General features: G+C 37.2%; 1 protein-coding gene across 1 annotated transcript in view; it reads left to right on the top strand.

Annotated features, from left to right (window-relative positions):
- Positions 1–240: 240 nt before the first annotated feature.
- Positions 241–27,168, top strand: part of LOC137256102 (LIM domain kinase 1-like) — a 59,617-nt gene continuing 32,689 nt past the window's right edge. The window contains exons 1-2 of the mRNA XM_067793803.1: positions 241–339; positions 423–516. Of these exons, the coding sequence (XP_067649904.1) occupies positions 297–339; positions 423–516 (137 nt within the window). The 5' untranslated portion in view covers positions 241–296. The remainder of the gene's footprint in view (positions 340–422; positions 517–27,168) is intronic.

Below are 27,168 nucleotides of genomic sequence, written 5' to 3'. Positions count from 1 at the left end.
CGCCCGTGTTCAAAATGTGAGTATAGTCCAACAGTGTATAGTAAACGAATATAACAGCACAAAACAATGTTCCCTATCAGTCGCACTCCAACTGACAGAACCATGCGATCATGATTTATTTCCCTAGTCCGCACGAATAGTTTATTGCCATCTCTCTAGAACAAAAAAATCAATGTAGTTATTGACATTTGCCTATAGCATGTCAGGCATGATATAGTGGACGTTATAACCGAAACCTGCGCATAAGGGACATAACTCTTGATCACTCTCTAATGAGAAAGGCAGGAAAGTGACTAATGGTGAATTATGGTGGCGATATGGCCGACTTAGACTTCTCAAGTAAGTTGTTCAAACAGGTGAAATTTCTCGTGTTTTAAATTGATTCGGTGTAAAATACCTCAGAGATGTTTTGTTTGTTTCAGCGAAGGAGCAGAAGTGCCGTGGCTGCGGACTAGCAATACGAGACGAGCCGTACGTCCAAGCTCTAGATTGGGACTGGCACCCTGCTTGTTTTAGGTGAGTTTGATAAACAAACTGACGGAGCTAGCCGCAAATACGATATGACTCATCTAACACCTTGTCGCACAGGTGGGATATTAACACTCGATACTAAATGACAGTGATTAAACTTGTGTTCAGGGAAGACTGTCAATCTGCAAAACAAAATTTGACAGTTCACGAAAAACGTCAAATCAACAGATCGGGCTAGAAGTAGAGGTTCAAGTAGATGTGAATGTGTCGACCTCGATATTTCCTTTCAAACTATTTTTCATATTTTTGCGCCGTACTTCCAGGTATTACGTCGTTCATGAATAATTCTTTACACCTGAATGACACATCTTCATTTAAATACTTAAATCTTGTTCGTGGTTAATTGTCACACACTTCCTGATGTTTGTGGTTTGTCTTTGATGTAATCATTCTATTGAAGTCTGACTCAGACGTTTTTATTCTTACCCATGTTAACTATGTTCTCCATTCCCTCTGTGTCACTAATTATTATCGCCACGTGTAATCCACATATTCTGTCATCATATGTTATGAAAATTTCCTTGATGCCCATTCTTAAAGTCCTGGTGAGGCAGATCCCGGATGGTATAGAAACATTCCTTTTTGTCACCTAACAGCAGACAAGGGATTGCCAGAGACATAATCTTAAACTGAAATACAGAAGGTCACATTGCATTCAGTTTTCTTTTATTTTGTAGGGTTTTGGGACAAAGCTAAAAATTTGAAATAATACTACCTACTCACCCTCTATTGAAATCACTGCATAGTTATGTATTTTTTCCAGACTAACTGAGCCATATTTCTACCTGACTCTGTTGAGAACAGCTTGCTTTGAAATGAGAAATGTCCTGTATTGGAAATAAACACACATGTGATTATCTCTTTATCTTACCATGCTGGTCATAGATTCTATTGTACAATCTTGTTAATAAATTGTCTCATTCAGTATCTTGCAAATGGTACCTAGCTGTTGCTAACATTTCTATAAATGATCACACTGTGTTTCATCACAAGTTCAGTATTTAAGGCAATAATACAGGAGAAATATTGTTAACTGAAATATGTGTTTTATATGGCTTGGGAAGCTTCAGTAATGATATAATGAATCAGATATAACCCATTATAAATTGCATTGCGTTTTCAAATTAACATACACATCAGAATGCTTATTCATTGATCCTCTAAACAATCATGTACATTACGAGACTGCAAATTAAGGCAGTAGGTGTTACTATCTAGTTAATGGTTACACAATATGTGTAACACAAATATTAACTGTAGTCATTGTTACCAGATGTGCTACTTATGAGTTCAATGGTACACCACCAATGACCATTTTTGTTGCACAATGTTACTGCATGTTTCTAACACTAAATATCACTGTTCTGTTGGGTGTTAATGAGGTTGTATCACCTTCCCATTGTCCTCTGGATAATTAGCATGTTGAATGACCCATGTATATGTACAGATATTCCCTGGCTGCCTCCAGCACAGTGATACCTGTGGGGGCTGCTAATAAGCAGTTATCACAATGAGATGTGACCATGTTACTTAGATTATTGTACATATGCCCTCTTTGAAGTTGAGTTGTGGAGTGAAGCGCTTCTGTGATTATAACCAGCTATGACGATTCAGATGATTCAAAATGTATCATGATGTCTGGAAACAATACAATTCATTTTGATAGATATCATGATATGCTATCTTTAGTTAATTTGTTTGAGAAAAGTATATTTTAATGATATGTAACTGTAAGTTTTGATATAACCATCAATTTCTAGTGGAAATTGACAATAGTAAGATCAACATAGTGTCAACTGTCACTTTACCTGATGAATGAGGCAATGATTCCGAAACGTTGTGTGGAAAAGAATACAGAAGCTTAAATCCATTATATAGTTTGGTAATGTTAAGGTCAGTGATAAATATCGATATATGATAAACAATATCAATATTTTTATCGTCAGATATAGGATCATAGTTATGGACTCAATATATCATCACAGTTCTGATAACCATGTGATAACAGATTGATCTTAAAAAGCATTGAACAACATTTAGATGAGATACACACTTTGTATTCCTCACAATAAAGAAGTTGACATCCATAAATTCTTACCTTTTAACTGTTTGTTAAGAATTATCGAAAATTATTGTAGAAAGACCAACTGATTTTTAAGTGGATGTATAAGCATTTGATTCAGCTAACAAGTAGCCCCAGAAATAAGGGCATCTTATTTAGAAGTACCCAAAATATTAAATAACACCCACAACAATGCTTCAGTAAAGGAAGCAACCGAGACTTGTGAACATATCTTAAACTGATGTGTTTCTAATATACTCAGTGCTAGGGTCAGGGAGTCAGACGAGCAGGTGATGGCAGGCTTGTTGGTGTTATTTTATTGACAGGCAGGGAGGATGCATTGTGTCAGGATTTACCAGAGTCCGTCTGTGAGCTCATGATTAAATAATATTGTTCAGTGGTCCATAATCTGCATGTACTGAACAGTGAAAAAATCCTACAAATGTTTTTGTAAAGTTTTTGAATAGAAGACATGAACATGAAGACTTATTTTTATGAAATTTCATTTTTGAAAACTTTTTCTTTCGCTGTACAGTATGTGTGGATTATGGATCACAGAGCAATACTATTTAATCAAGAACACATGATCAGCAGTTTCAACATTTCTGCATGAAAAAATCTGACATCTCTCCAACTTTGTATTGTATTTCTTATGAATGGAAATTATTGTAACTCTACTGTGATACTGAAACCTAATTCAATGGTTGAATAGACCATATTGTTTTGTGTTCAAGACTGCCAGAGTATGGATAAAGTTTTCAGGAACATTTGATGTTAAGAAGTAATGTATATATACTGATGTATCAGTATGTCTGTATTGACAGGTGAGATAGTTAAAAGTAATTATTAGTAAACCAGTTTGGTGTATGTAATTATAAATGCAATAGAAACAAAAGTCAGTGACAATTGCATGTATTGTAATGAGGCCAGAGTGAAAGCCATGCCAGAGTGCAATTCAGCTATTTCAAGCTAGGAAGAGAATGAAGCATATGTATGAGAATCGCACCTTATTTCTCATACAAGTCTCCAATTGGGTGATAATTATGTGTCGTCAAGTCGTTATGTATATCAATAACCTCTCTTATATTGCTCAGTGGGGCGTTTGACAGCAACTATTAACAACTATACTGATAAGATAGTCACAGATTTGATATGACAAGGATATACTAGTATGTCAAACGTACCCCAGAGAAATTTCCCTATTTCTTGATACAATTTTATAGATTCTCAGAGTAATGTAATTATTGATACATATATTCCTTAGTTATTTTCAGATTTATAGATAGGCTAGTGGTTAATGTGTTTGCTCGTACCACCAAGTGTCTGGGTTCAATTCCCTACATGGGTACAATACCACAAAGTGTTAAGTCCATTTCTGGTGTATGTTTTGTGACTTCCTCCCTCGTTTGGCTGTCCTAACCTCCCAGCCACCCCACCCCCTCCCTCATCTCAGCCTAATGGTTGAAGCGTTTTCTCATATCGCCTACGGCACGGGTTCGATTCCCCACATGGGCACAATGTGTGAAGCTCAGTTCTGGTGTCCCCTGCTGTGACATAGCAGGACCATCGCTAACAGCAGCATAAAACCATACTCATTCACCGCAGTGCACCACACCCCACTTACCCACCCATCCACTTACTTGCATCTATCTTGGTGTAGTGAGTTGTCCAGCCTTCCTGTGTCAACACCCTCATGCGACACGTGTCTCACCTTAACTGTCCAAATACGAGATTTATCCAAGATGCTTTGTTGACAATCGCTCCTGTATTGGCTCAATAAAAACCAGACTGTTGCTTTACTGGAACACATTTGTCCAGTCTGTTCACTTAGAAAGACTGTTGCAATGTAATCACTGTTACTGTGTTAGCTTCATCACTAACATCATATGTTGATGTTGTTATGATGTTGTTTCTCCTTCACTGATAGATATGGTTTTCTATTGCGCTCAGCGATATTCCATCTTATCACAGCAGTGGATACCAGAAATAGACTTCACTCATGGTACCCATGTGGGGAATCAAACCCAGACCTTTAGCATAACAAGAAGCCATTATCCACTAGGACACCCTATCGCCCAATAATATTGTGAACTGCAATGATTCTGTTCCTCCGTTTGAACACATTTCCAACACACTATGCTGGTCATACGAGATGACCGAATTAACAAACTAGGCTATGTTCCTCAGGGCAATCTTAGTGTTTGGACTAACTTAGGCATGTATTAAAGTGTGGGACTTAGCGCTAAGATAACTTGTGTAACAGTGCATAGTTGATATGCATCCCCAAACCCCTATCACTGCTCACCGTGTCAATCACTGGATTGTCTGGTCCTGACATGATCAGTTACAAATGTTTTCGAAAGGCTGAGTACAGAGTGTCATTTTCATATGAGTCTTGAGAACATTCGCTTACACAAAGTTAATGGATATACCCAACCCATATTTCACAGCTCCAGATGCGTAATGCTATGTTGTGACATGTTGTATCCTACCATACATTCATGGTATAAGATTAACACATGGTATAAAGGTTTTACATGATGCCTTCAACATGTGTTCTTTCTTAAATGTTGAATGTTTTAATAATGTTTTGCAATACTGCATATTATGGGATATCGACTACTTTAAACTCATGAAAAAGGTGTAGAATTGTGTGAAAACAAATTGTGTAAAGTATTTAACTAAATCGATCAAAACACGACATTTTCAAGGTTACATTGTTGTGTCAGTTACTTGACATTCTTTTCCACGTTGTAAAAGGTTGACAATTAACAGAATTAAACACAAGGGGCAAGCAAAATATCACGAGCAAATATAATTACCGCCTTGATCAACCAAGATATTTTGTTGTTACATATAACTTCCTGAATGAATTATGTCAGATCCTTACAGGTAAATGTTTTGATTAGCAGGTAAAAACTTTAAGCCCACCAATTTGGGTATACATTCGTGACTCTGGTGGCGTTTTAATTATGGATCAATATGCAGTTGGTTTGAATGTCACGGAACATATTGGCATTCTCTGACCTTGATGTAGAGGTTTAGTTAACTCTTGGCTTGGAAAACAGGAAAGTCTGTATATCCTCTTGACGGTCTTCATGGATCATGAACAGAGGGTGAGGTGTTGTTCAGGCAAAGGTGTTTGTAAATTGGGGAGATTTTTCCAAAATATGGATTTGTTTTATGCTGCAGTACAGGTCTAGGGTTGGTTTCCTTTGAATTGTCTGAGACATTTAGTTCTGTAATATTTTCATCAGTTACTAAAGTTACTGTTTGGGGTCATCAAAGCCACAAAATTATTATTTCATGTGTGTTATATTTGGTTTTGGAAATTCTGACTTTTTGCAAATATAATGGATTTATGGATGATAAAGTGATGATACATGCACCTCCTGAGACATGAACGACTGTAGGCAAACCACACTTAATATGCACCAAGTCAAGTATTTCCTCTTTGTATATATAAGGAGAGACAGTGTTGTTAATTTGTCAATGCTGTTATACCCTTGTGTAGAAAGTTCCTCTTCAGGAGTAAACTGTGTGAAGCCTGCATGATTTCAGGTTTTCTTCCCACATTGAGAGAAGCAGTGGGGTAGCCTAGTGGTTAAAGCGTTCGCTCTTCACTCAGAAGATTTCCCACAGGGGTACATTGTGTGAAGCCCTTTTCTGGTGTCCCAATGACAATGTCGTTGACATTACTGGAATATTGCCAGAAGCAATCAAGAACCATACTCATTCATTCATGCTCCCACATTTAACTGACATGCCATGATGTAACTTGGATATATACTGTTCACCACAGTGCTAAACTCACTACAGTGGTGGTCATGTACAAAAATGAAATTTCAGTTCTGCCACTGATATTTTAAACAAGATGTTGGCAGTTTAGTAGATTGATTGATATCATATAATGCACAACACCATTGCCTTTAACCTGTACAATGATCATAAGATGTGTTAACAATGGGCCAATTACCATCATTTATGTTTTTGATGATCATCGTATGATTGTCAAATTGAACTTTTTAACATGTTTAAGTTACCTAAGAAAGGGATTTTTATGATTGTGAAACAAGAGAGAAAAAATGTTTGTTTGCTCACTGTTGATCAAACACATCATTGTTACTTAAAAAGTAATCTTAGAGGAGATGAGTGTTTATCTGCTGCATGTTAAGCCTAAGAGGGTTAAAGGTGTCACAGGGATCCCCCCACTGATTAAATACAGCTTCCGGGGAGGTACACCAACATGCCACCTGATGGTTCCCTCTTCCCCTCAACCTCCCCTCAAAATGTTGATAGTTTGTCTAGTGAAGTGTCCAGCTGTGCTTCAGTAGGTGGAATCAGTATTAATTGGGTGTTAGTTTTACTACTGTTCACATGTGACATACTAACAGAATGTGCCATTGAGATGTTGATTGATAGAATTTAAACAAAGTTTTGTTTCCAGATTAGAAATGCATGCTGGTTTGTTATGTGGTGTTTGTTTTCACTCTGTTCTTCATTTGCTTATTGGAGCTCGTTATCATGGCAAATATGTGTCCACTGTGTATGTGGTTGTTTTTTTATTACCTCTATTCCCAGAAATAAAGCTAATTTTTTAAATGAGAATTCTCAGAGACAGGGTAGGTCTCAGTTTAACTGATTCACAGTTGTTACCTGGTGATTCATGACTTTATTAAAAATTACATCCACATTCATTGCCGAACAGTGTAATGTTTATTGAGAGAATAGAGTTCCAACAGCTGTTAACAATGACTCATGGTGTGGTATGACTTATAGGATCTGAGTGTAAAAATTTTACATAGATTTGCAAATAAATCTTTCTACCATGGCTTGGTTAATTAAAGTCATTCAGAGGTATATTATCATGTTATTTACCTCTGATTTTCTAACAGGGTATGTTGAATGTTTTTTATTAATCACACGGGTATTACTTCCATTTATCTATTGCCATTGATAATCTGGGCAAATTAACGACTTGCTTTCATTGTGACTATAAGCAGCATTGTTCACCATGTTTTGTTTTTTGCTTCATAAAAAATACATTTTAAATGTATCAGCATATATACGTTCGTCCCCTGTGTCCACCTTTCTTATCTTATCATTTTTGCTGTTTTCACTTATAGCTATCTACTTCCAAGCTTTCATTCACCAGAAGGAGTAAGTGAGAGACTTTTACACCACTTTTAGCAATATGCAAGCAATGTCATGGTGAGGGACACCAGAAATTGGCTTTACACATTGTACCCTTGTGGGGAATCGAACCCAGGTGCTTGCTTAGCCTGTCCCACTAACCCTGATGAAGGAGTTGGATTGTTCTCCAAAATCATAAAGTCCTACCCCTTGTGTGAGCACTTCTTGATATCCCAATTTGTGACCCTTTCTTTTTTTCCTATTTTTGTGACCTCTTTGTTTCTCTGATGGAATATATCAGTGTCCATTGAAGGGTACATCAGTACACCAAAGGTTTTTAACTTGGAGAGTCAGGTTCCTGTAGATTGATTTGATATGAAGTAAGTTAAGAAGTATACTAACAGCTAGTCTCTGAAATGAACATATTTTACTGAAAAAACGTTCATAGTGAAAAAAATATATATAATGAAATTGAGCCCTGAGACTTTCTTCATTCCTGAAGCTATGGAAATCTAGACTTGCCACATTTTCTAGACTTGCGTGGGCTTTCTTGGATATATATACTTCAGGGTCTGTACAACAGACTAGTTAAGAAGAGGTTGTATGTCTTCCCATGCTGCCTTCATGTTTGTATGTAGGACGACGACAGAGAAGAATATTTCCCTAACAACTCTGTTTTCCTTTGCTAAGCATTGGGAGATTAGCATGGCATCTGTACAAGAGTCTCACATTTGATTCACCCTTTGAGAAGTGTTACAAAGTTTGTTAGGCAAGAGTCCCAGTACACGGCTTGATCTTGGACACATACTGAAAGGGCAACTGTCCTTGCAGTGATGTTGTTTCTGACTTTCATTGAACCAATTTACAAATCTTATGCAGTTCTAGGTTAATGTTTAATTCCTTTTGTGAATCAATGTTTGCTGTTATCACAGAGTGAGTTGGTACAGTTTTATGTCATTTTTAGCAATATTACAGCAATATCATGCTGGAGGGCACTATATATGGGCTTGATGTAGTGTACATGTGACGAATTGAACCTCAAGTAAATGCTGTATCCTATAGGGTGGACCACCACCTCTGAAGAAATCAGAGCTCCAGATTTTCTGCATATATAGAAAATCTGGAGCTCATCTAGTGGTGGCAGCAAAAAGATTTGCCTCGCATTCCAATAAATGAATTTTGACAAAATGTTCAAATGTTGTCCCTGTGAATAAGACTTAAGTCTTAAGACAATACCTGTGGGGAAAAAACAGCCAAGATGAAAGATTCAAATCATTTGATTCATACAGGATGGCTGAAGTGTATGATCCAATACACATGATTCAGACAGGTAAAAATGAATTTTGAGATGTTCACTCAGATAAATACGTTGTTCTCCATCAGTTGATGTACCGTCATTGTTTTCACTCTGTATTTTCCAGCTGTGTTCATGATGCTTATGACATGAACTACTGGGGTCTGTTTGGTCAAGACTCATTTGTTGGCGACGATCTGACAACAGTTTTTCCATTACTAAGAAATACACCTCTACTGGTTCTGTAATTGGCATGTATAGGAGAACATTTGGTTTGTGTGATTTTGATATCAGTTTTCAGTAGTGTTGTAGGACCATAATTGTTCACTTAGTTTTATAAGGCGTGATACATTTTATGATTTGGATTCTTTTTTTTCCATTTTTGTTTAAGGAACAATGAATACATTTCAGAATTGTTCACTAGTTTATTTCATAAAACATGCAACAAAATATTGAAAGCCAAGTGATGTTCAAATTATGGAAAGATACATTCAATCAAATGTAGTATAGATAAATAGACATTCTGTTCAGTTTTTAACCTAAGCCAGTTTGAGAGTCATCATTCTCAAAGGGAAAATATGTACTCCTAGAATGAGTTCCATGTGCCTATTAACACAAACTGTTTAAAGAACAGAAAGTTATGGTTGTCGGTAAGATATTTGCTGCTGAATTTCTTATTAAGAATGTCTGTTTAGAATGCAGTCATAACAAAAAGTGTTAAAAAATTAAATACTTCAATCTATGAAACTCTTTCTAGTTGACATAATTCTGATGATATTTCATTTGCCTTTGTAAACATCAGAAATAATGGCTGTCAGCATTCAAGGTGAATCTCCATGCTCCTGACCTGTTCATTAAATCATGCTGAATGCCATTTCAGATTTGTATCCTTCAAGTTTTTAAAGAACTGTGAATAGTTTTCATGTTTCAATTTGTTCAGGGCCTGCCATTGTTACAATGAGCGTAAGAAAGAATTCCCTAGATCGCCAAATGTTGTGTCACGTAACAGCTTCAGACATCAGTCATACATGTCATATTCAAGGTCAACACGTGATTCATGTCGTGTGTATGGTGGTATGATTAGATACACAGATGTAAGGGAGAACAGAGACAGAACGCGTTGTGTGTCGCTTTTGGTGACTTTAGGATCCCTGTGTCAAATAGCTGCTTCATTGTACAGTGGATAGTCTGCCCATACAGTTTCAAGCATGTGGTAAATAATCGAGTATGGACCAGACAATCCAATGATCAACAAAATGAGCATCAATATATGCAGCAATCCTGACCACCCGATCCGATTAGGTGCCTCTTGCAAGCATGGGTTATTGAAGATCAATTTTAACCTGAATTTTCACAGGTATAACAGCACTGATCTTGTACATGAGCCTAGTGGTTAAAGTGTTTGCTTGTCATGCCAAAGGTCCGAGTTCCACTGCCATAGAGCTGGGATATTGTGGAGTACAATGTAAAACTATGCTCACTCACAAAATTCCGACTTCGGTTTCCAAAATGGGTAAAAATGGTGAAACTCATTTCGTAATGACCCCAGGTGTAATGTTGGTCAAACATTCCTAAACGCAGCATTATATGTCACTCACTCTGCAGTACCTGACTTTGATTCAGTTACAGTTTGACTCAACTCTTTGGGAGCCATACAAACATACAGATCCTGCTGAAGACTCTTAAAGAGCCACTATGATATGTCAACATAGTAAGGCATAAGGAACTTGTTATAAAACTATAATTCTGGAGTTTTTCTTTTATATTTATTGCTTGCACTTTTCTGATTAATTCGTAAATTTCTTACCAGAATGCAATAATTATCTATGAAGTACGCACCAGAATTCCAGAATACACACCAGTTATACAATAACTCGATTATTTAGTGCCTTTGGTACTTTAAGCGTCCTAATTAATTAGTAACAGTGAAACCAGTACACAGTAACTATGTATCAAGTGAATACGAGAAATCAAATCATTGTGTGTATGAGGTATTTGGTCAGAGAATACATCACCTCCCTCTGCGGCATTGTTACATAGTGCCGATCCCATGATCAGCTGCTACTGTCCTGTAGGATGTGGAGCTGGCCAGTCAGTCTCTCATAACAAACGTTGCATAATGCCAATCAGATTACCTCAACGTGGTCAGACTTTTATTAACCTTGGCCAGTTGTTGTTGACCATTCAAACATGATTGATGCTTTTTCAACACCCAGACTCTCTCCCTACAAACCCATGGGGCTTGTGCGAAGGCCATATAAACAACACAAGACCACGTTCAACAGCCCTCGTAGTCTTCTGTTAGCCGAGTTCAAGATGGTGCCGTTGCTGGGCTATGATTGGTTGTTTCAAAGCGTTGGCTCTGTATTGATGATACTAAACACTTTGAGAATTTAACACAGCAGATTTGGAAACAGTTCAGAATCAGATGGACGTTTCAACATGTTCACACTCGGAGTTCTCACTTTTCAGACGACTAAGAGGTATGTCGCAATACGTCATACATTTTTCACTTTTATCAGAACAGAGATATAATATATGTAATATTGAATTATATTTAATTTTTATAGGTGCCTCAAAGCTAAGTATATTAAAATGTCACACAGATATGAAAGTAACATTATAGTCTTTCGTGCATGTCACAAGAAGATAACTGACTTGAACTTTTGCTGACTTTGCTCAATTTATTATTTCATTAACTTGTTTAGTGCTGATAACATGTTTCTATTTATGGGTGCTTTGGATGGTAGGGTGTCATAATGGTTGAAGGGTTTGCTTATCATACAAGGGTTCCGTTCCTATGAAGGCCAGGCTTGACATTCCCAGCTTGGTTTTGCTGGAATATTTGTGATGTGTTGAATAATTATGGCAAGTTTTATTCATGGATGTCATTATGCGGCTCTCCAGTTCAACAGTGAGCATTAAAGTCCTGCTCACTCTTCTAGCTTGCTGTATTAGTGTGTTATGTCATACAGATGAGAAAGTGATGTTGATGTCAATCATCGACATATGTTACCATGGAAACAGTTTGACGCTGTTATAGAGACCTTAATGGTATCCCTGATTTACCTGAAGGACAGCGGGATCCACTTCCTTCAGCTTCTCAGATTTAGACATAATTCTGTTGGAATTGACTTTCACCAACATGAACTGATGCTGACAACTCATGAAAACATACCGTTCATTCTGCTCAGTGGGTATTTATGATAGAACTGAGTGTATGGTTTTATGTACCAATGAAGATCCGGCTATGATCGGTCTTCAGCAACTGACGTTTGTCATAGGGAAGCAAGGGGATCAGGTGGTCAGGTTTGGGGACTGGTTTGACTTGTCATCATATTCCAAGTGTATGTGCGACAGTCTTGGTTGCTTCATGTCATATAAGGTACATTCATGCTTAGTCTGTGAGTATATAACATTTTGACAGTAACAAACAAACTCATTTTTTTAATGAAAATGAGCCCCAGGGATACCAGAGATTCAGAACTTGAGGAAATTTAGACTTGCTTTATTTATTGCATTAGTATAAGGAAAGTAAAGTGTAATAGATGTATTATGGTGAGCTTTTTTGTAATTTCATATCTCGCACTGTAAAACAGCTCATACTCAGAGAGGCATTTTAATATATACTGCTCAAAAAAGTTAGGGATCACTACATTCTATCACACTTCTATAGTTATCCCATAATTCTTTCATATATTATCACATGAGCATTGATGTAGCCTAGTGGTAAAGGTGTTCGCTTATCATCCAGGTTTGATTCCCCACATGGATACAGTGTGAGAAGCCCATATCTGGTGTCCCCTGTCATGATATTGCAGGAATTAAAAGCAGAGTAAACCATACTCATATTTTTAGATGAACTTTGGAGTAGTATGGTTGTAGAGAATATTCATCATGAATGATATCTAGATCCTGTGTAAAGATTTAATTTAAGAATGCTAAGGGTGTAACGTGACACATATATCACCGTGACACATACATGACATGCATATCACCATGTTAACACACATATCAGCCCTGTTTGTATGGATATTAGCATCCTGATACTGTTGCTCACACAAAGACAGTGCAGTAAAGGACAGTAACATGAGCTGCGATATAACATGAGCCGTGATATAACAGTCATATATCTCAGACCATAGGTTTCATTTCAATGACAGCTGGAGTGACAGCTGGAGTGACAGGTGACAGGGAGTTACTTGATGATGCTTCAAAGGTATGAAATTGACGTGTTATTGACAACATTTATGTGTTTTTGGTTTTCATGCACTAAATTCACAAGGTAACTTTCAGATATGATCTAAACATATGTAATCATTATGTATATCATCAGTGTTATTCACTATCATACATTGTTTATCTTCATATTGCTGTTTAACATTAGTGAGATGTGAAGCATGTATATCATACAGAACCATGATAAAAGATGTCTATATCAACAGTAGGCTATGATATGGTATCATACACCCCCACATCGGACATTATGTGTTATCTAAAGTACAGAACCAGGATATTTGATAATACTTTGATATCATAAACATTTCAGATATCCAAGATATGATATCAGTACAAGAGTGTTCATATTTTTTTTGTTATAGAGCGAAAAGTATGGTATCAAAATATATGGTCCAAGATGTGACATAGAGGATAAAAACATATGGTATCAATTTCACATGATTTGCAAGAAATATTATTAAGTTATGTCATGGAGGAGCAAAATAGTATATTAAAATATGATTTTCAGGATATAACAAGTTTATGTCACAGAGGACCAAAATATTCTGATTGCCAAGATGTAATAGGTTTATATTATGGAATACCAAAATATATTATGATAATACGAAGATAATTATTTTTGTATAATGGAAGACCAGATGTTATGCTAGACATAATGTTGTTACGTGGTTATTAGCAAGAACAGTCACATCAAGTTATGACTTGTATTACTTTGTGTCTGGATTAGGTTTAGGAGCACGTAGAGAAAGCTTGCCATTGATTGGGTAATACTAATTCTGTACTAGAGGTTTATGGAAATACAACAACACCCAGCTAAGCTTATTGATGGGTGCTACAATCAGTGTGTGATACGGTCCCCTCCCATAGATTGGACACGAGGAATACACACCCTGGCCATGGAGAGTGTACCACCTGCGTGAGTTGTGATTGATGTGGCGCAAGATTGTTTTTGATATCTACCTAGTGGACTGGCGCTAGCGATGATGGTTTTTGAATATTTGGTTGTATGTGTGTGACTGTGAGCTCACAGCAAGTACAATGTGGAGGAAATCAGTGTAGAAAGTTTCAGATTGATTATAACTGTATACAGGCATGCACCGGTGAATTTCTTACTGGAGAGGGCAGTGGTGTACCTAGTGGTTTGGTTGTCATGCCAACCGCATGGGTTAGATTCCCAGATGGGTACAATGTATGAAGTTCATATCTGGTTTCCTCAGCTGTAATATTGTCAGAATATTTTTTAAAGTTTAAAACACTCGCTCATTCACTCACTCACTCACTCACTCTCCTCATAATCTGAAGGGATGAAATCAGTTATTTAGTATTACAACTTTATCATTCCACTTTTACTAGAACTACTTGTATTATTTCACTGAATGTTTATTAAAGTACATAGCAATTTATCTAGGCCAACCAATTTGCAGTAAATGTCAGTCTAAATACCCAAACTGAAACTTCAAGTTCCCCATTCCTGTAACTGGAGTTATGTAATGTGACTTACCTTTACCTGATAACCAAGAGAATGAGTCTGAATGATCTGTATTACAATGATGCATGGAATGCCCCTGTCAAAGACATTTGAATTGTAGATAATGACATCAAAATAACCAATTTCTCCATTTGTCTGCCATGGGCACTTGGTTTGGAGTCAAAGGTAAATCAGAAGTGGTCTAGAAGTTGGTTAAGGGGCGTTTATTGCTGTGTTATTATATATGCTTTTCAGAAATCTATTCTGAAGGTTTTCAAACCAAATAATGTTTTATGACATGATGGTGGAAATAATGGATTCAGAACTGCAGCACAATGAATTGATTGTGTTCCATCCTGGGATGTAGCTTTGTGGAGAGTCTGTACTGCTAAACAACATATATGGCAGACTAAGATGGCTTATCAGACACTGGTTTCCTTGTTCTTACCATCACAACAGACAGACAGTGTGTAGTAGATGTTGTATGTGGTTAAATTGGGTGTATCTTGCTGTGACAGACTCCTTTCTGCCCTGGTAATCCCAAGTCAAATCATATCAGTGTTATGATTCAAAGGTTCTTCTATATCTGCGTTGGTTGGGTAGTCTAGTGGTTAAAGCATTTGCTCATCACACCTAAGACCTGGGATTGATTCCCCACTTGGGTACAATGTGTGAAGCCCATTTCTGGTGTCTCCTGCTGTGATATCGCTCAAATATTGCTAAAAGTGATGTAAAACTTAACTCACTCACTGTCTTGTTTGTCTGTTTGTCCAGCTGACTAAAGTCTAGGTTTGAGGACATTTTGATGAAAATGCCATAAATGATGAACCCACGAACATCTTCGTTAGAATTGTCAGCAACCCATGCTTGTTGTAAGAGGTGGCAAGGAGGATGAACAAAACAAACAAACAAACAAAAACATTAATGATGTGTATCACTTCCTCATCTGTACAAAATACAAAATAATTATCATAGGTAAATATTACTTTGTCCATCACTGAACTAATTTTGTAAATATCTCTCAGAATTTCTGTTTAAATAATGTGTGTCTGCTCTATATCTCATCTCGGTAATGTACGCATCCTGACAGTGATTGTGTGTGTTAGATCATAATGGCGGCCATGTATGTTGGCCATGTGTGTCAGTCATGACACACATGTCCTGCAACAGCTCCTCCGACCTAAGCATTGAAGTGAGAACAGTTTTCCTTAAGAAGACTGTTACATAATTTATTTCACACGATTGGTTTGATTAATTGTTGTTAAGTTCCCCATTACCTTTTGTCATGTGACAGCTCTTCATGGTGTGTCAAGCAATAGACACAGTAGACACATGACAAGAAGAACGTGTGATATCAAACAGATACTATGTATTTTAGTGATAAGACCGTTAACTGTTGTGTTTGTGTAACAGCAAATTTGTGCCAATACATGAATGAAGTTACAATGCTGATTGTGTCTGATTAATTTTGCAGAATATTTTTGTCCCGTCAGAAATGTTCCTCCTAAGAAACTGGATAATGTAATCATATAAAATCTGGAGGAAAATTATGGCACATTGTTATCTGTGTTAAAGAAGGTCATGTGACCTGCTTAATAATGGAATACATTTTTGACATTTCTTATGAACTCGCCTTTGAAGTATTGCTGTGCAACTATTGCAGTTCATATATGTGTGATGAGACAAGACTTGAACTACACGATGCATTTAGATAGTACTTCCATCTGGCAATACTTTGATCAATACTATAACCAGATGATACTTGGACAAAGAAATATGAGCAAATATTATTTAAAAATATATATAATTGACAGACAATAATTTAAGATAAAATAATCCAGATGATACCTTGAGACAGTACTCAACCCAGGAGGAAGTGATGCTTCAACCAGATAGTTTTTTGAACCACTATTGACCTCAACCAGATGGCCCTTTGAAGCAATACTTCAACCATTCAGTACTTTGGACCAATAATTCAACCAGGCAGTACTCTGGAGCAATACTTCAACTAGATAATACTTTAAAACAACAGTTCAACAAGACAATGCTTAAGAGCAATACTTCATTCAGATTACACTTTTAAAAAATATGTCAGATAATACTTTGGAGCAAAACTTCAAGCAGACAATACTTTAAAGAAATACTTAAAACAGATGATAAGATGAAGCAATACTTCAACCATACAATGCTTACAAGCAATACTTTAACCAGACAATACATCAAAGCAGTCAGTGTGATTATAGCCACATGTTGACAAGCAATGGCATTTCTCTGCCATTCTCCTGTATTTCCATTTCATTCGGGTGACAACTAATAACATGCCTGTGACAATGCAAGCAAAGCGGCAATCCATGATACCAAGGAGAAGCATGTGATCTGTCAACACCACAGGGCGAACACAGCTCGCAGACAATGGCGGAAGTCCTTCCATACTGTGATTTAGGAAATAGTGAGCATTGTGAGAGCAAGATTAAGTGGTTAACACTCAAACCACTTCTCAAATAAGTGGCTTTCTGCTCACAGATGTTTCATTGTTGGCCAGACTATGCTGAGTCTTTCCGCATGCTATTTTCACTTTCTTTTTGTGAATATTGACTTCTAATTTAAGGCACCGCCCTATTTTGGATTGTCGATTGTTGCTTGGTATAACTGTTCAACAAACTTTTGTCATGTGTGTAGGGTACAGTTTGAGTGCAAAAGGTGTCATTGAATCTCAGATATCATCTGTTGTCAGTCGTATTTTTTCATGAAGCATTACTTTCTTTGTATTAGGAGACGACTTTAGATATGTGTTTTCAGTAGTGATTGAAACGGCCTTGTGTCTAAATCCTCATTCAAATAGTTTTAGAAGATGCAAAAGCTTCGTAACATTTTTTCATAATCAGTAAATTTATACCACAAAAATTCATAGGACTATAGTCGTCCACCGCCTCTTGTCTAGTGGAGACAGTGTTTGTCTGGAGAATTGATGGTTGTTCAATCCATACATCATAAAAACATGTTACAAGGATGTTATTTGTTGCCTTTCCTGTGATCTGCATTATTGGATAAAATTAGGCCTGATTTATTGAGAGTTGATACACCATGTCTCAGTGGCATATTTATGTTGAACTGGTTCTCAGTGTGCTTGCACTAAGTCCAGACTAGTACATGCAGACACAAGGACTAGACTAACCTTTAGTCTCTGAATATGTATAATTTTTGTAGTAACAAATAATCCCTTTTAAATTTAAAAGGAGCCTAGTGAGATGGGAGATTCAGATAACTGAGAACCAGTGGAAATCTGTTTGCTTTAGCAGTTCAGGGATGGCTAGGCAGGAGGGCAAATAATGTGGTTCTGATTGAGGGACAGACTGGGAGACCGACTCACACACACACATTTATGCATGTTGCAGCTAAGTGCAATGATCTTGAGGGCAAAGGCAAGTCTTGTTTCACCTGGGCCCCATACCACAAAATGATTGTAGTACAAAGATGAGCATGACCACCATACTCTAACATTTTTTAATGACTGTTGTAAAGTTCCGATCAGCTTGAGGAACAGGGCACTGACCACCAATGGTTTGCTTGCTCCAGACTCATTTATATCACTGAAGAAAAGCTGAAGACCACCTGATTCTTTCATGTTACCAAAGATGTGATGCCTTGTCAGTTTAATAGAAGTATGCAATTCCTCCCTCCTACTTTCCTTCCATTTCTCCATCCTTAACTGACTCTCTCTCTGTTTCTCTCCCAAAGTACACAAGATTCAAACAAATTTTTATTTGAATTTCAATCAAAAGCAGTATCTGATCCCCTTTTCTGAAGTAAGTGTTTGATGAACATGGTAAAGTCTGCCCATTACTAGCACCACAGCAGTATTTAGTCAACACATTAGATAGTTGTCATCCTGGTGCCACACAAACATTGCTGGTTTCTACAACTCCATCTTGGTATCCCGGAAATGGTTCAGTGGCACTGAGGTTTATCATGGTCCTGACACCTCACCGCGCAAGCAGACTTCTGCGCTTTTCCTGAGTTCTTGGTGCAGGGATGATACCTTCTTGTCTTCAAATGCACCGATTTGTTGTCAGAGCTAAATGCTGTGTCCACCTTGCAATGCTCCGACAATGCTTGCGTGACTTCACTTGCATCGTTTTACTGACAGAACTAAACACTGTGTCCACCTCGAGATGTTCCAACAATTCCAGTGCGATTTCACATGCATGTGATAGCTGTATGGAGCGGAACAACGGTTCTTGTGACCCTTTCGTTTGGGATCATCCCTGTTGCTCCTTTGACTGCTGTGAGTTCAAGTAAACGATCAGCGTTTGCCATATCATTTACACAGATGCTGTAACATATTGAAGGAGAATCATTCAAATAATTCTGTTTTCTCGGATATCTGCACAAAAATGAGCTGATTCTGTTATGATGTTGGGAATCGGTATCAAGTGATCTGAAAGCAGTGACACAAATGTTGGTTATGAATTAGGAAATATCGTGAATTGATTATCCTGTTTTCATGTATTTCTGTGGAAAATGTTATGAAAGTGTCAGTGTACTAGGTTGTTGATAAGTCTCTATCATAACAGACCCAGGTCATTAAGAACAGCAAAATGTAATCGGGCTCAGATTAAGTGTTAATCTCCCTGGTTCGTTACTAGTTTATGATGGGCGGTGATGTAGCCTAGTGGTTAAAGCATTTGCTCGTCACTCATGTCATTAGAAGATATACATGTCTTGACAGTAAGATAGCAATATCATATGATATATATTTTGATAGTAACTCCAGATTATGTTGTAATGCATATGATAGGCAGGCAAGGGATTACAGAGCTCCAGAATATTTAAGATTTAGCTTGAGTGGGTATTGTACCTACTGCACTTTTTTGGAGTGGGTATTATGAATGTTGAGTGGATATTTCAATTTCATTACCCACTGCTTCAAGTATGTGTGTATTTCAGTGATTTTACTTGCCTAAGTAGATGTCACTGAGTAATTTTACTAATCAGGTATGTACTAAGATGGTATGTCATACATAAGGAAAACCAATTTAAATTTAAGCATTTTAAATGTATTATTGGTATGCAAGAATCATTTTTAAATGAGTAGTTTGAAATTTTCAATGAGTATTTTACCCAGATGTGCAGCTTATCTGGGCCTTCAGGATTAATAAATTTGCTCATGACAAGAAAGGCATACATTCAATAACCTCAGTCAGTACAGTGTGTGAGGCCCATTTTGAGTGATGTCGTTGGGTTATGGATGAAAGCAGCAAAACATCCAACTCACTCACTCACTCACTCACTCACTCACTCACTCACTCACTCACTCACTCACTCAGAGTAATCTGTCAGAACTTATTGACTTGAAGGCGGAAACATGATCTGTCATGTTTATGAAATAGAGTGAGTGAGTTTAGTTTTTCATCCCATTTAATAATAATACATAAATATTACGCCTGGGACAGAAGAAATGGGCTTCAGTGCACATTGTGCTCATGTGGGGAATTGAACCCAGGCCTTCGGTGACAAGTGATTGCCTCAACCACTAGGCAACCCCACCCCACCTAATGTAGTAAGGATGAGTGGAGCACTAAGTCAAGGTGAAAGTGTTCTTGTCAAGGTTATAGGGCAAGGTCTTCAGTATGGGTTGTTGTATATATCCCAATAAAGTCATGATAGAAGTTCTGTATCCATCCAAGAGCACCTGCCAGTACTCCTAAAACTATTAGTATTACTGGTGATACAAACACCAGAATTCACAATGAAATAAGTGTAATGAATTAGAATAAATATAAAAAAGTATGATTTATACAACCAAGTGTTCTCTGAAGTGTGCGAGTTTCACAGCGCATGTTTCACACGTGTGTGTAGACTGTGCATGAACAGCATCATGAATGAATTATATGAATGAACTCTTTGTACCAAATCAGTCATCTCTCAGTTGACAAAAGTATTTGCCTGTGCTCTTACTAATATTGTCAATGTAATAATACTGTGACTGAGTCATGGAATCTATGTTCCTAAAGATTTCAGTCCAGTGGTAAGATTACATAGGGAAACAGGGTCTTGTCTCCAGCAAAACACCATAAGTATACACCTTGTATTTACATAAACTACTTGCCAGACAACTTATCATAATGTTTATTAAGAGGAGTGTGGTTGCTTGCAATAAACATGATAATGATCCTTCCTGAATACCTCCCTCGCCTAGCTGTGCTCGCTGCGGCATCTGAAACAGCCTCATCCCTTCACGTCGTTGACACGACCTCGTGTTTATGTAGGCGGGGACCAGCTACTGTGTGATGTCACCATCTTCCACGGGTCATTCACAACAGTTTGGGGATAAGCAGGACGTTTGTAAGAGTCAGGAGGGTTCTGTATGTGTGTGACAGGTTGTGTGTAGTTTGTATACATGCAAGGCTGGATAGTCAGGTGTGCAGTTAGTTATGACTTGTTGACCGCCATGGGTAAAGAAACTGTCACTCGAAGTATAAGAATGTTCTCGAGGTTGGTGGCATTAATTTCCTGCAATAAGATAAAAGTAATGCACTCTAAACTATCAACAATTTGTTACATGTCTTAAACCTGCTTCAAGATTTCTGCCACAATAGGCAGACTATGTAATATTTTTTTAAACAGATATTCCCGTTCACATGTTGATGTTTAATTCATTATGTTGTATTTTGTTTGTTGTTTATCACCACAGTCAGCAATATTCCAGTGGTGTGGTAGCAATGTGTAAATGATAAGAGTTGGGACCAGACAATCTAGTGATCAAAAGTATGAGCATCACTTTACAATTGTTATATGATGACATGTGTCAACCAAGTCACCTCTTACGACAAGGGGCAGTGGGGTAGCCGAGTGGTTAAAGCATTTTCTCGTCACATCAAAGACCCGGGTTCAATTCCCCACATGGGTACAATGTGTGAAGCCCATTTTCTGGTGTCCCCACCATGATATTGCTGGAATATTGCTAAAAGCGGTTTAAAACTAAACTCACTCACTCACTCACTCACTCACTCACTCACTTTTACGACAAGCCCTAACCTGGGTCTTCTCTGATGTTCTGTGATATAAGCAGAATATTATTTGAAGCAGCTTTAATTTTAAACCCAACTCAATGTTGTTATGTTGCCAAAGCACTTTCTCCTTCTCTCACTCTCTTGGTAGTTCATGACCGTGTTATGAGAGTGATTAAGTTAACAATCCATCTAAAAACGAAGTTATGCACACCATTTACGACCATGACCTAAAAAAGTTTTATGCTGTTTCTCATGATGACAATGAATCAACTACTTGACATACATGAGGCGGATTTTGTTGCATTGTGCGTGACTCAGTCAAGACGTGTTACAACACACATCATTTTTACAGTACTCAGTAAACAGGTATGATGTTTTATTAAACAACAATCTACTTTCCATATTTTTTCCAACTTCTCCACACAGTGTCATTGGTTATTTCTGGTCACTTGTTTTTAGCAACAAGTAAACATCACTTCCATCTTGAAATATTGATCTATCTATCTATCTATCCTGCAGTAAAGGTTTTTGATATATTTGTGGTAGATTCAGATGTTTCAAATGTCTTCAGAGTACAAGCCTAAGCCGGCCTACAGAGCTAGTCAGTGTTCAGCTGACCATATGGAAAAACTTTCGCGCAAGTCGGAGATGGGAGCTACACTATCGACCCTCGCCATGAGTTGGGAAGTGTCTTGTTTGATCGTAAATGTTGATTTTTCTGGTTATACCGTGGTTTAAGACGTGTCTTTATTGTTATTCTCGTGTTCATGCACCGATTTAGCCACAGAATGCCTATCATGCAATGCAGTTTGAAAATATGTTGTTTTATTAACTTCTTTTGGTTAACGATCGTTCGTAAAATATTTTAAACATCTTCCGTGTCAAATATTTAAGGCTGATAGATCTCAGACTTCACCTTTGCAGTTTAGGTGCTTTTAAAAAATACATAATCATTCCCTTTTGTTCCCTCCCATGTTAAGATTTTGCACTCGATTTACTTTTGAGAAACTTTTGAAATATGCACCTATTTCTTTTGTTGCCTGAATGACCCATGATGATTTTAGCATCGTTGAAGACATGAGCTGTGCTGTCGTGGTTACCAATGTTAAGCAAGTTACGAATTTCAGTATTTTAGTTAAAAAATAATCAAAATAACTTTGTTTTGTCCATTTCACCACTTTCAACTTTATTATAATGAAGTGTTTTATGAGTTATTTTGTAGTTTATTTAAATATTTATGTTCATGTAGCCCATGACATAGTTCTTTCTTTCAAAGTAAAAAAGTTGTTTTGAGGGTTCTTTTTTTAAAAAATACAAAAGTTTTGAACATCAGACCATTCACAAACAAGCTGTATTCTGAACTCACAAGACATCACAAAGCACATGAACTGTTCATTCTGTGACCTTTGCATATCCTCTGAATGTGTTTTCTGAGAGTTCATGTGTGAGAGTCCGCATACACCTATACAGCATCTAAACACATGAAACAGCAAGCTCTTTTCTCCCACTTGTTTCTAGAGACATGAATGTGTTGAGGTTTCATGTTCCACACACATCATTACATAGGACACACTGACAGAACAGGGTTTTTTTCTGAGGAATGTCGTCATCATCAAATTGTGATCATTTACACAGTTGACACTTGAAGTCGTGAGTTGCTGAGTTGGTTTTCACAGCTGTCTTGTCATGCTCATCACCTTGGTTTCATTAACAAAATTTATAATAATTTGAGATAATTAACCTGCCCCAGTGCTTTGTTGTTGATGTTTTTTTGTTGTTGATGTTTTTTTGTTGTTGCTTTTTTTACCTTATTTTTCTTATTTTTTCTTTTCTTTTCTTCAGAGGGTAGGGGAAGGAGAGATCATTTTTCAAATGGGGCTATACAATGCACAGTAACACTATATATTTTATTGGTTTTGCCATGATGTTAGACAGTTGACAAACAACAGCTCTCTTTTTTTAAAATAAAATAATAATTTTCTTTACTATTTAGGGGCTTAGGCAATTATTATAGGGGCGTTACATGTTGTTGTTTTTTCACTATACTTTTGTAAGTGGTGAGGCAGGGGTGACAAAAATAGGTTACCAATTAATAATTGATTTTTAGAGCATAATATAAATCATACCATACCAGAGAATCACTTTGCAGGTGACTTTTATATAACAGGAATACATCTTGCAAATGAGATTACTACTATTTCAGGTTACACATGTATATTGAAATACAGAGGCATGGTGTCACATCATAATCCATGTAGCATATTTCCGAATCATCAGGCCATCAGATTCTTGAGAGAGATGGAATTTCCAGTATGTCTGGACTTCACCATGAAAGAGACTTGTTTCCGTCTTCACAAGAGTTGTGACCTGAGTTCTGATGACACCCAGACAGGTCAGCGGAGATACTTCCACTCTAAGGAGGGCGTCACATATGTGTTGATATGAGATATACATCCTGGGTGTTGTGAAATGTCACCAGCTATGTGAGGTTATCAGGTACAGATCTAGCTTACTCATAGCTGGACCATCCATCTTCAGGGAATACAGAAATAAGCTGACCGTTTCATATTCATGGTAGCTCTTAGGGTTTGTTTCAAAAATGTAATCAGATCCAGAACAGAATGGGAACAATATTTTCACTCTGGTATGAGTGAAAGATGTTCTTCACTGGACATGGACAATAGGTTGTTGAAAAGTCTTATACTGCATTGCATTTTCTGTCCCAGAAACAAATTGTTAAAAAGCTGTGTGTGAAAATATACCTGGTCTCCAATGAAAAAACACACCCTACCCCCAGCCTAATGTCAAAAGCTGTAAAGGAATATGTCCATTTAGACAACATTTTAAAGTCTGTTCAAATACTGTATGCTCAATTTTACTATTGTAAATTTATTTAGGATATGGTCAATTTGAAAGAGAAAACATCCCTTCGAAAACATTCTTCCCATCTGTATTTGTTTGACACTCAATCTAAGAATGGATGAGTGAGTGAGTTTAGTTTTACATCACATTCAGCAATAGCGATGGTCTATAAATAATCCAGTCTGGACCAGACAATCCAGTGATCAACAGCATGAGCAATAATCTGCGTAATTGGGAACCCGTCACGTGTGAACCAAGTATGTAAATCACTCACTAAATCTAAGATGGGTGCTAGAGAATGTTCCAATCCTAAAGTATTCAGTAGGGATTTATCCTGTATTTGAGGGTCCCTGGGACTCATACCCTTAATTTTCAGGGGTCCTGGACTACATAATGGGAATCCCAGACACTCAAACAGTACTACTAATACTATGTTATAATACTGTTGCAGTTCTGTTACTGTTATTGTATTTTTATTATGATCATCAGTGTAATCAAACTGCAAATAATGCCACAACCCGGCTAGTAGCAGACTCAGTGAAAACTTATTGTTACTTGATCAACATTAAAGAAAAAGTATTTGGACTTTTTCTGCATGCCTGTGGACTCACTTGTCTATTTTGTTGTGTCCCTTGTCAATTTTGTTTTGCGTATAGGACACAGGAATTTGCTTCCTGCAAATCCCTGAATAAGTTCCTGTCAGAACTAACACCAATAACATGAAATGTGACTAACATTCACTCTAAGATTTCTGTTACTGTGATTTGACAATTATAGAGTGTATCAGATTTCTTTTTACATCAATCATCACAGCACAGATTTACAAAGTCAAAGATGTAGTTCAACTAAGTGCTTGATGCTCGAGGGCAGAAAAAAATACTTTCCCCTCTAATGGCGTATCTTGTACAGATCCAGTCAGATGTTTGTCAAAAGTAGTAATCAATACAAACATATATTATGATGGTACAAACATGCACAATGCAATTTATGGTTTTATGAAATGATTCAAGGGACTCAAAATCAATGAAAGAAAGAAAGGACAGCGGAAAATGAATATTTTTGTTTGTTTACTGTGGCAGTCAGCATATTTTTAATGTCTGGTGAGATGAGGTGCATATATACTGAGGGGAAAAATTAAGGGATACATAAAAGCACACATGTTCCTTTATTTTCTTGCTGGTTTCTTCACAATCTGTGCAATACAAGGCTTATGCAGAAACCAGGATAAAAATAAGGAACACTTGTGCTTTCATGTGATTCCTTATTTTTTTTGCCCTCAATATATATTAAATGGATCCAGATATAAATGTTAGTCTGAATTAATAAGCTCAGGCATGTGTAACAAAAGTACAAAAATGGTTAGCATGATGTATTGTTTTAGGCAATGAATGTAGGTCCTCCGTAATAGACAAGAATTAAATGAATGAAAAAAGGCACAGTTAAGTACTCAGAGGCAAATAATCTTCTTTGGAAACAAAATTGGAATATAAATTTTATAAACATTTCTGGTAAAAAACAGGTGACAATGAAACTGAATATTTTTGCAAGTACCCATCACAGGTAACAATTTCCACTGATCTTTGTATGATTCTTGAAAACAACAACAACAACATTGCTGTAGTTGTCTCAAGGCTGGAAAGAGTTTAATATGTATCTGGGTGACATATATCAGCATGAGATACGAGATGGAGAGTTATTTTGGGAACAGACATAATCACATTGATGGGTCTCCACGGCGGCCATCCAAGATTGATGGGTCTGACCTATGTGTTCTGTTTATCTTCTGTCATATCACTGACTGAACAAGTGGACACTGATGACACACATTGATTCTGTTTGTGATTATGATGTTGCTGCATTTTCCGCTTCACATTTCTCAGACTTTAATTAATGTTTTCAGTGATGGTTTATCACTGGATTGTCTGGTCCAGATTCAACTAACTATTTACATACAGTCATGATAGCAGGAGTATTGCTTAATTGTTATACAACAAATACACAAACCAGACTTCAAAAGTTCTAGAATAGTGACCAATTACCTCTTTACCAATCAGTGTTAAGACTATGAGATGATGAGTCATCTGCTACAACGGTCTCAACAGTGCAATCTAAGAAGGCACAGGTTCGATGGCTGGTTGTACAGACTGACTGGTGTAATGAAGGGTAGTAACGCAATGCCCTTAGTTGTAATTCACTGCATTGCTGAGATAATTGTGTTGACATTTGGATGCAGCCCATGACTCCTTCATCCATAGTGAAAATACAGAATAACAAACAGGGTACTCCCAGCAGTCTGTGTCTGTGTGTAACGTTTCCTGTGTCAGGTTTGCTCTTAGGCTGGAGAGGCCAAGATATTGCTTTTGGTTAGCGATGATGTGATGTGTGTGGATGAGTAGGTGAGTGAGTGGGTGGGTGAGTTAGTGAGTGAGTTAGTTTAACTTTACCCCGCTTTTAGCAACATTCCACCAACATCTCAGGTCACCAGAGATGGGTTTCACATATTGTATCCATGTGAGGAATCGAACCCAGACCTTTGGTGTAACAAGCAAACACTTGAACCACAATG

This window comes from Haliotis asinina, chromosome 1, assembly GCF_037392515.1.
Source record: "Haliotis asinina isolate JCU_RB_2024 chromosome 1, JCU_Hal_asi_v2, whole genome shotgun sequence".
Lineage (NCBI taxonomy): Eukaryota > Metazoa > Mollusca > Gastropoda > Lepetellida > Haliotidae > Haliotis > Haliotis asinina.
The sequence above is the reverse complement of the archived record's forward strand: the minus strand, read 5'-3'. Positions and strand labels throughout refer to the sequence as shown.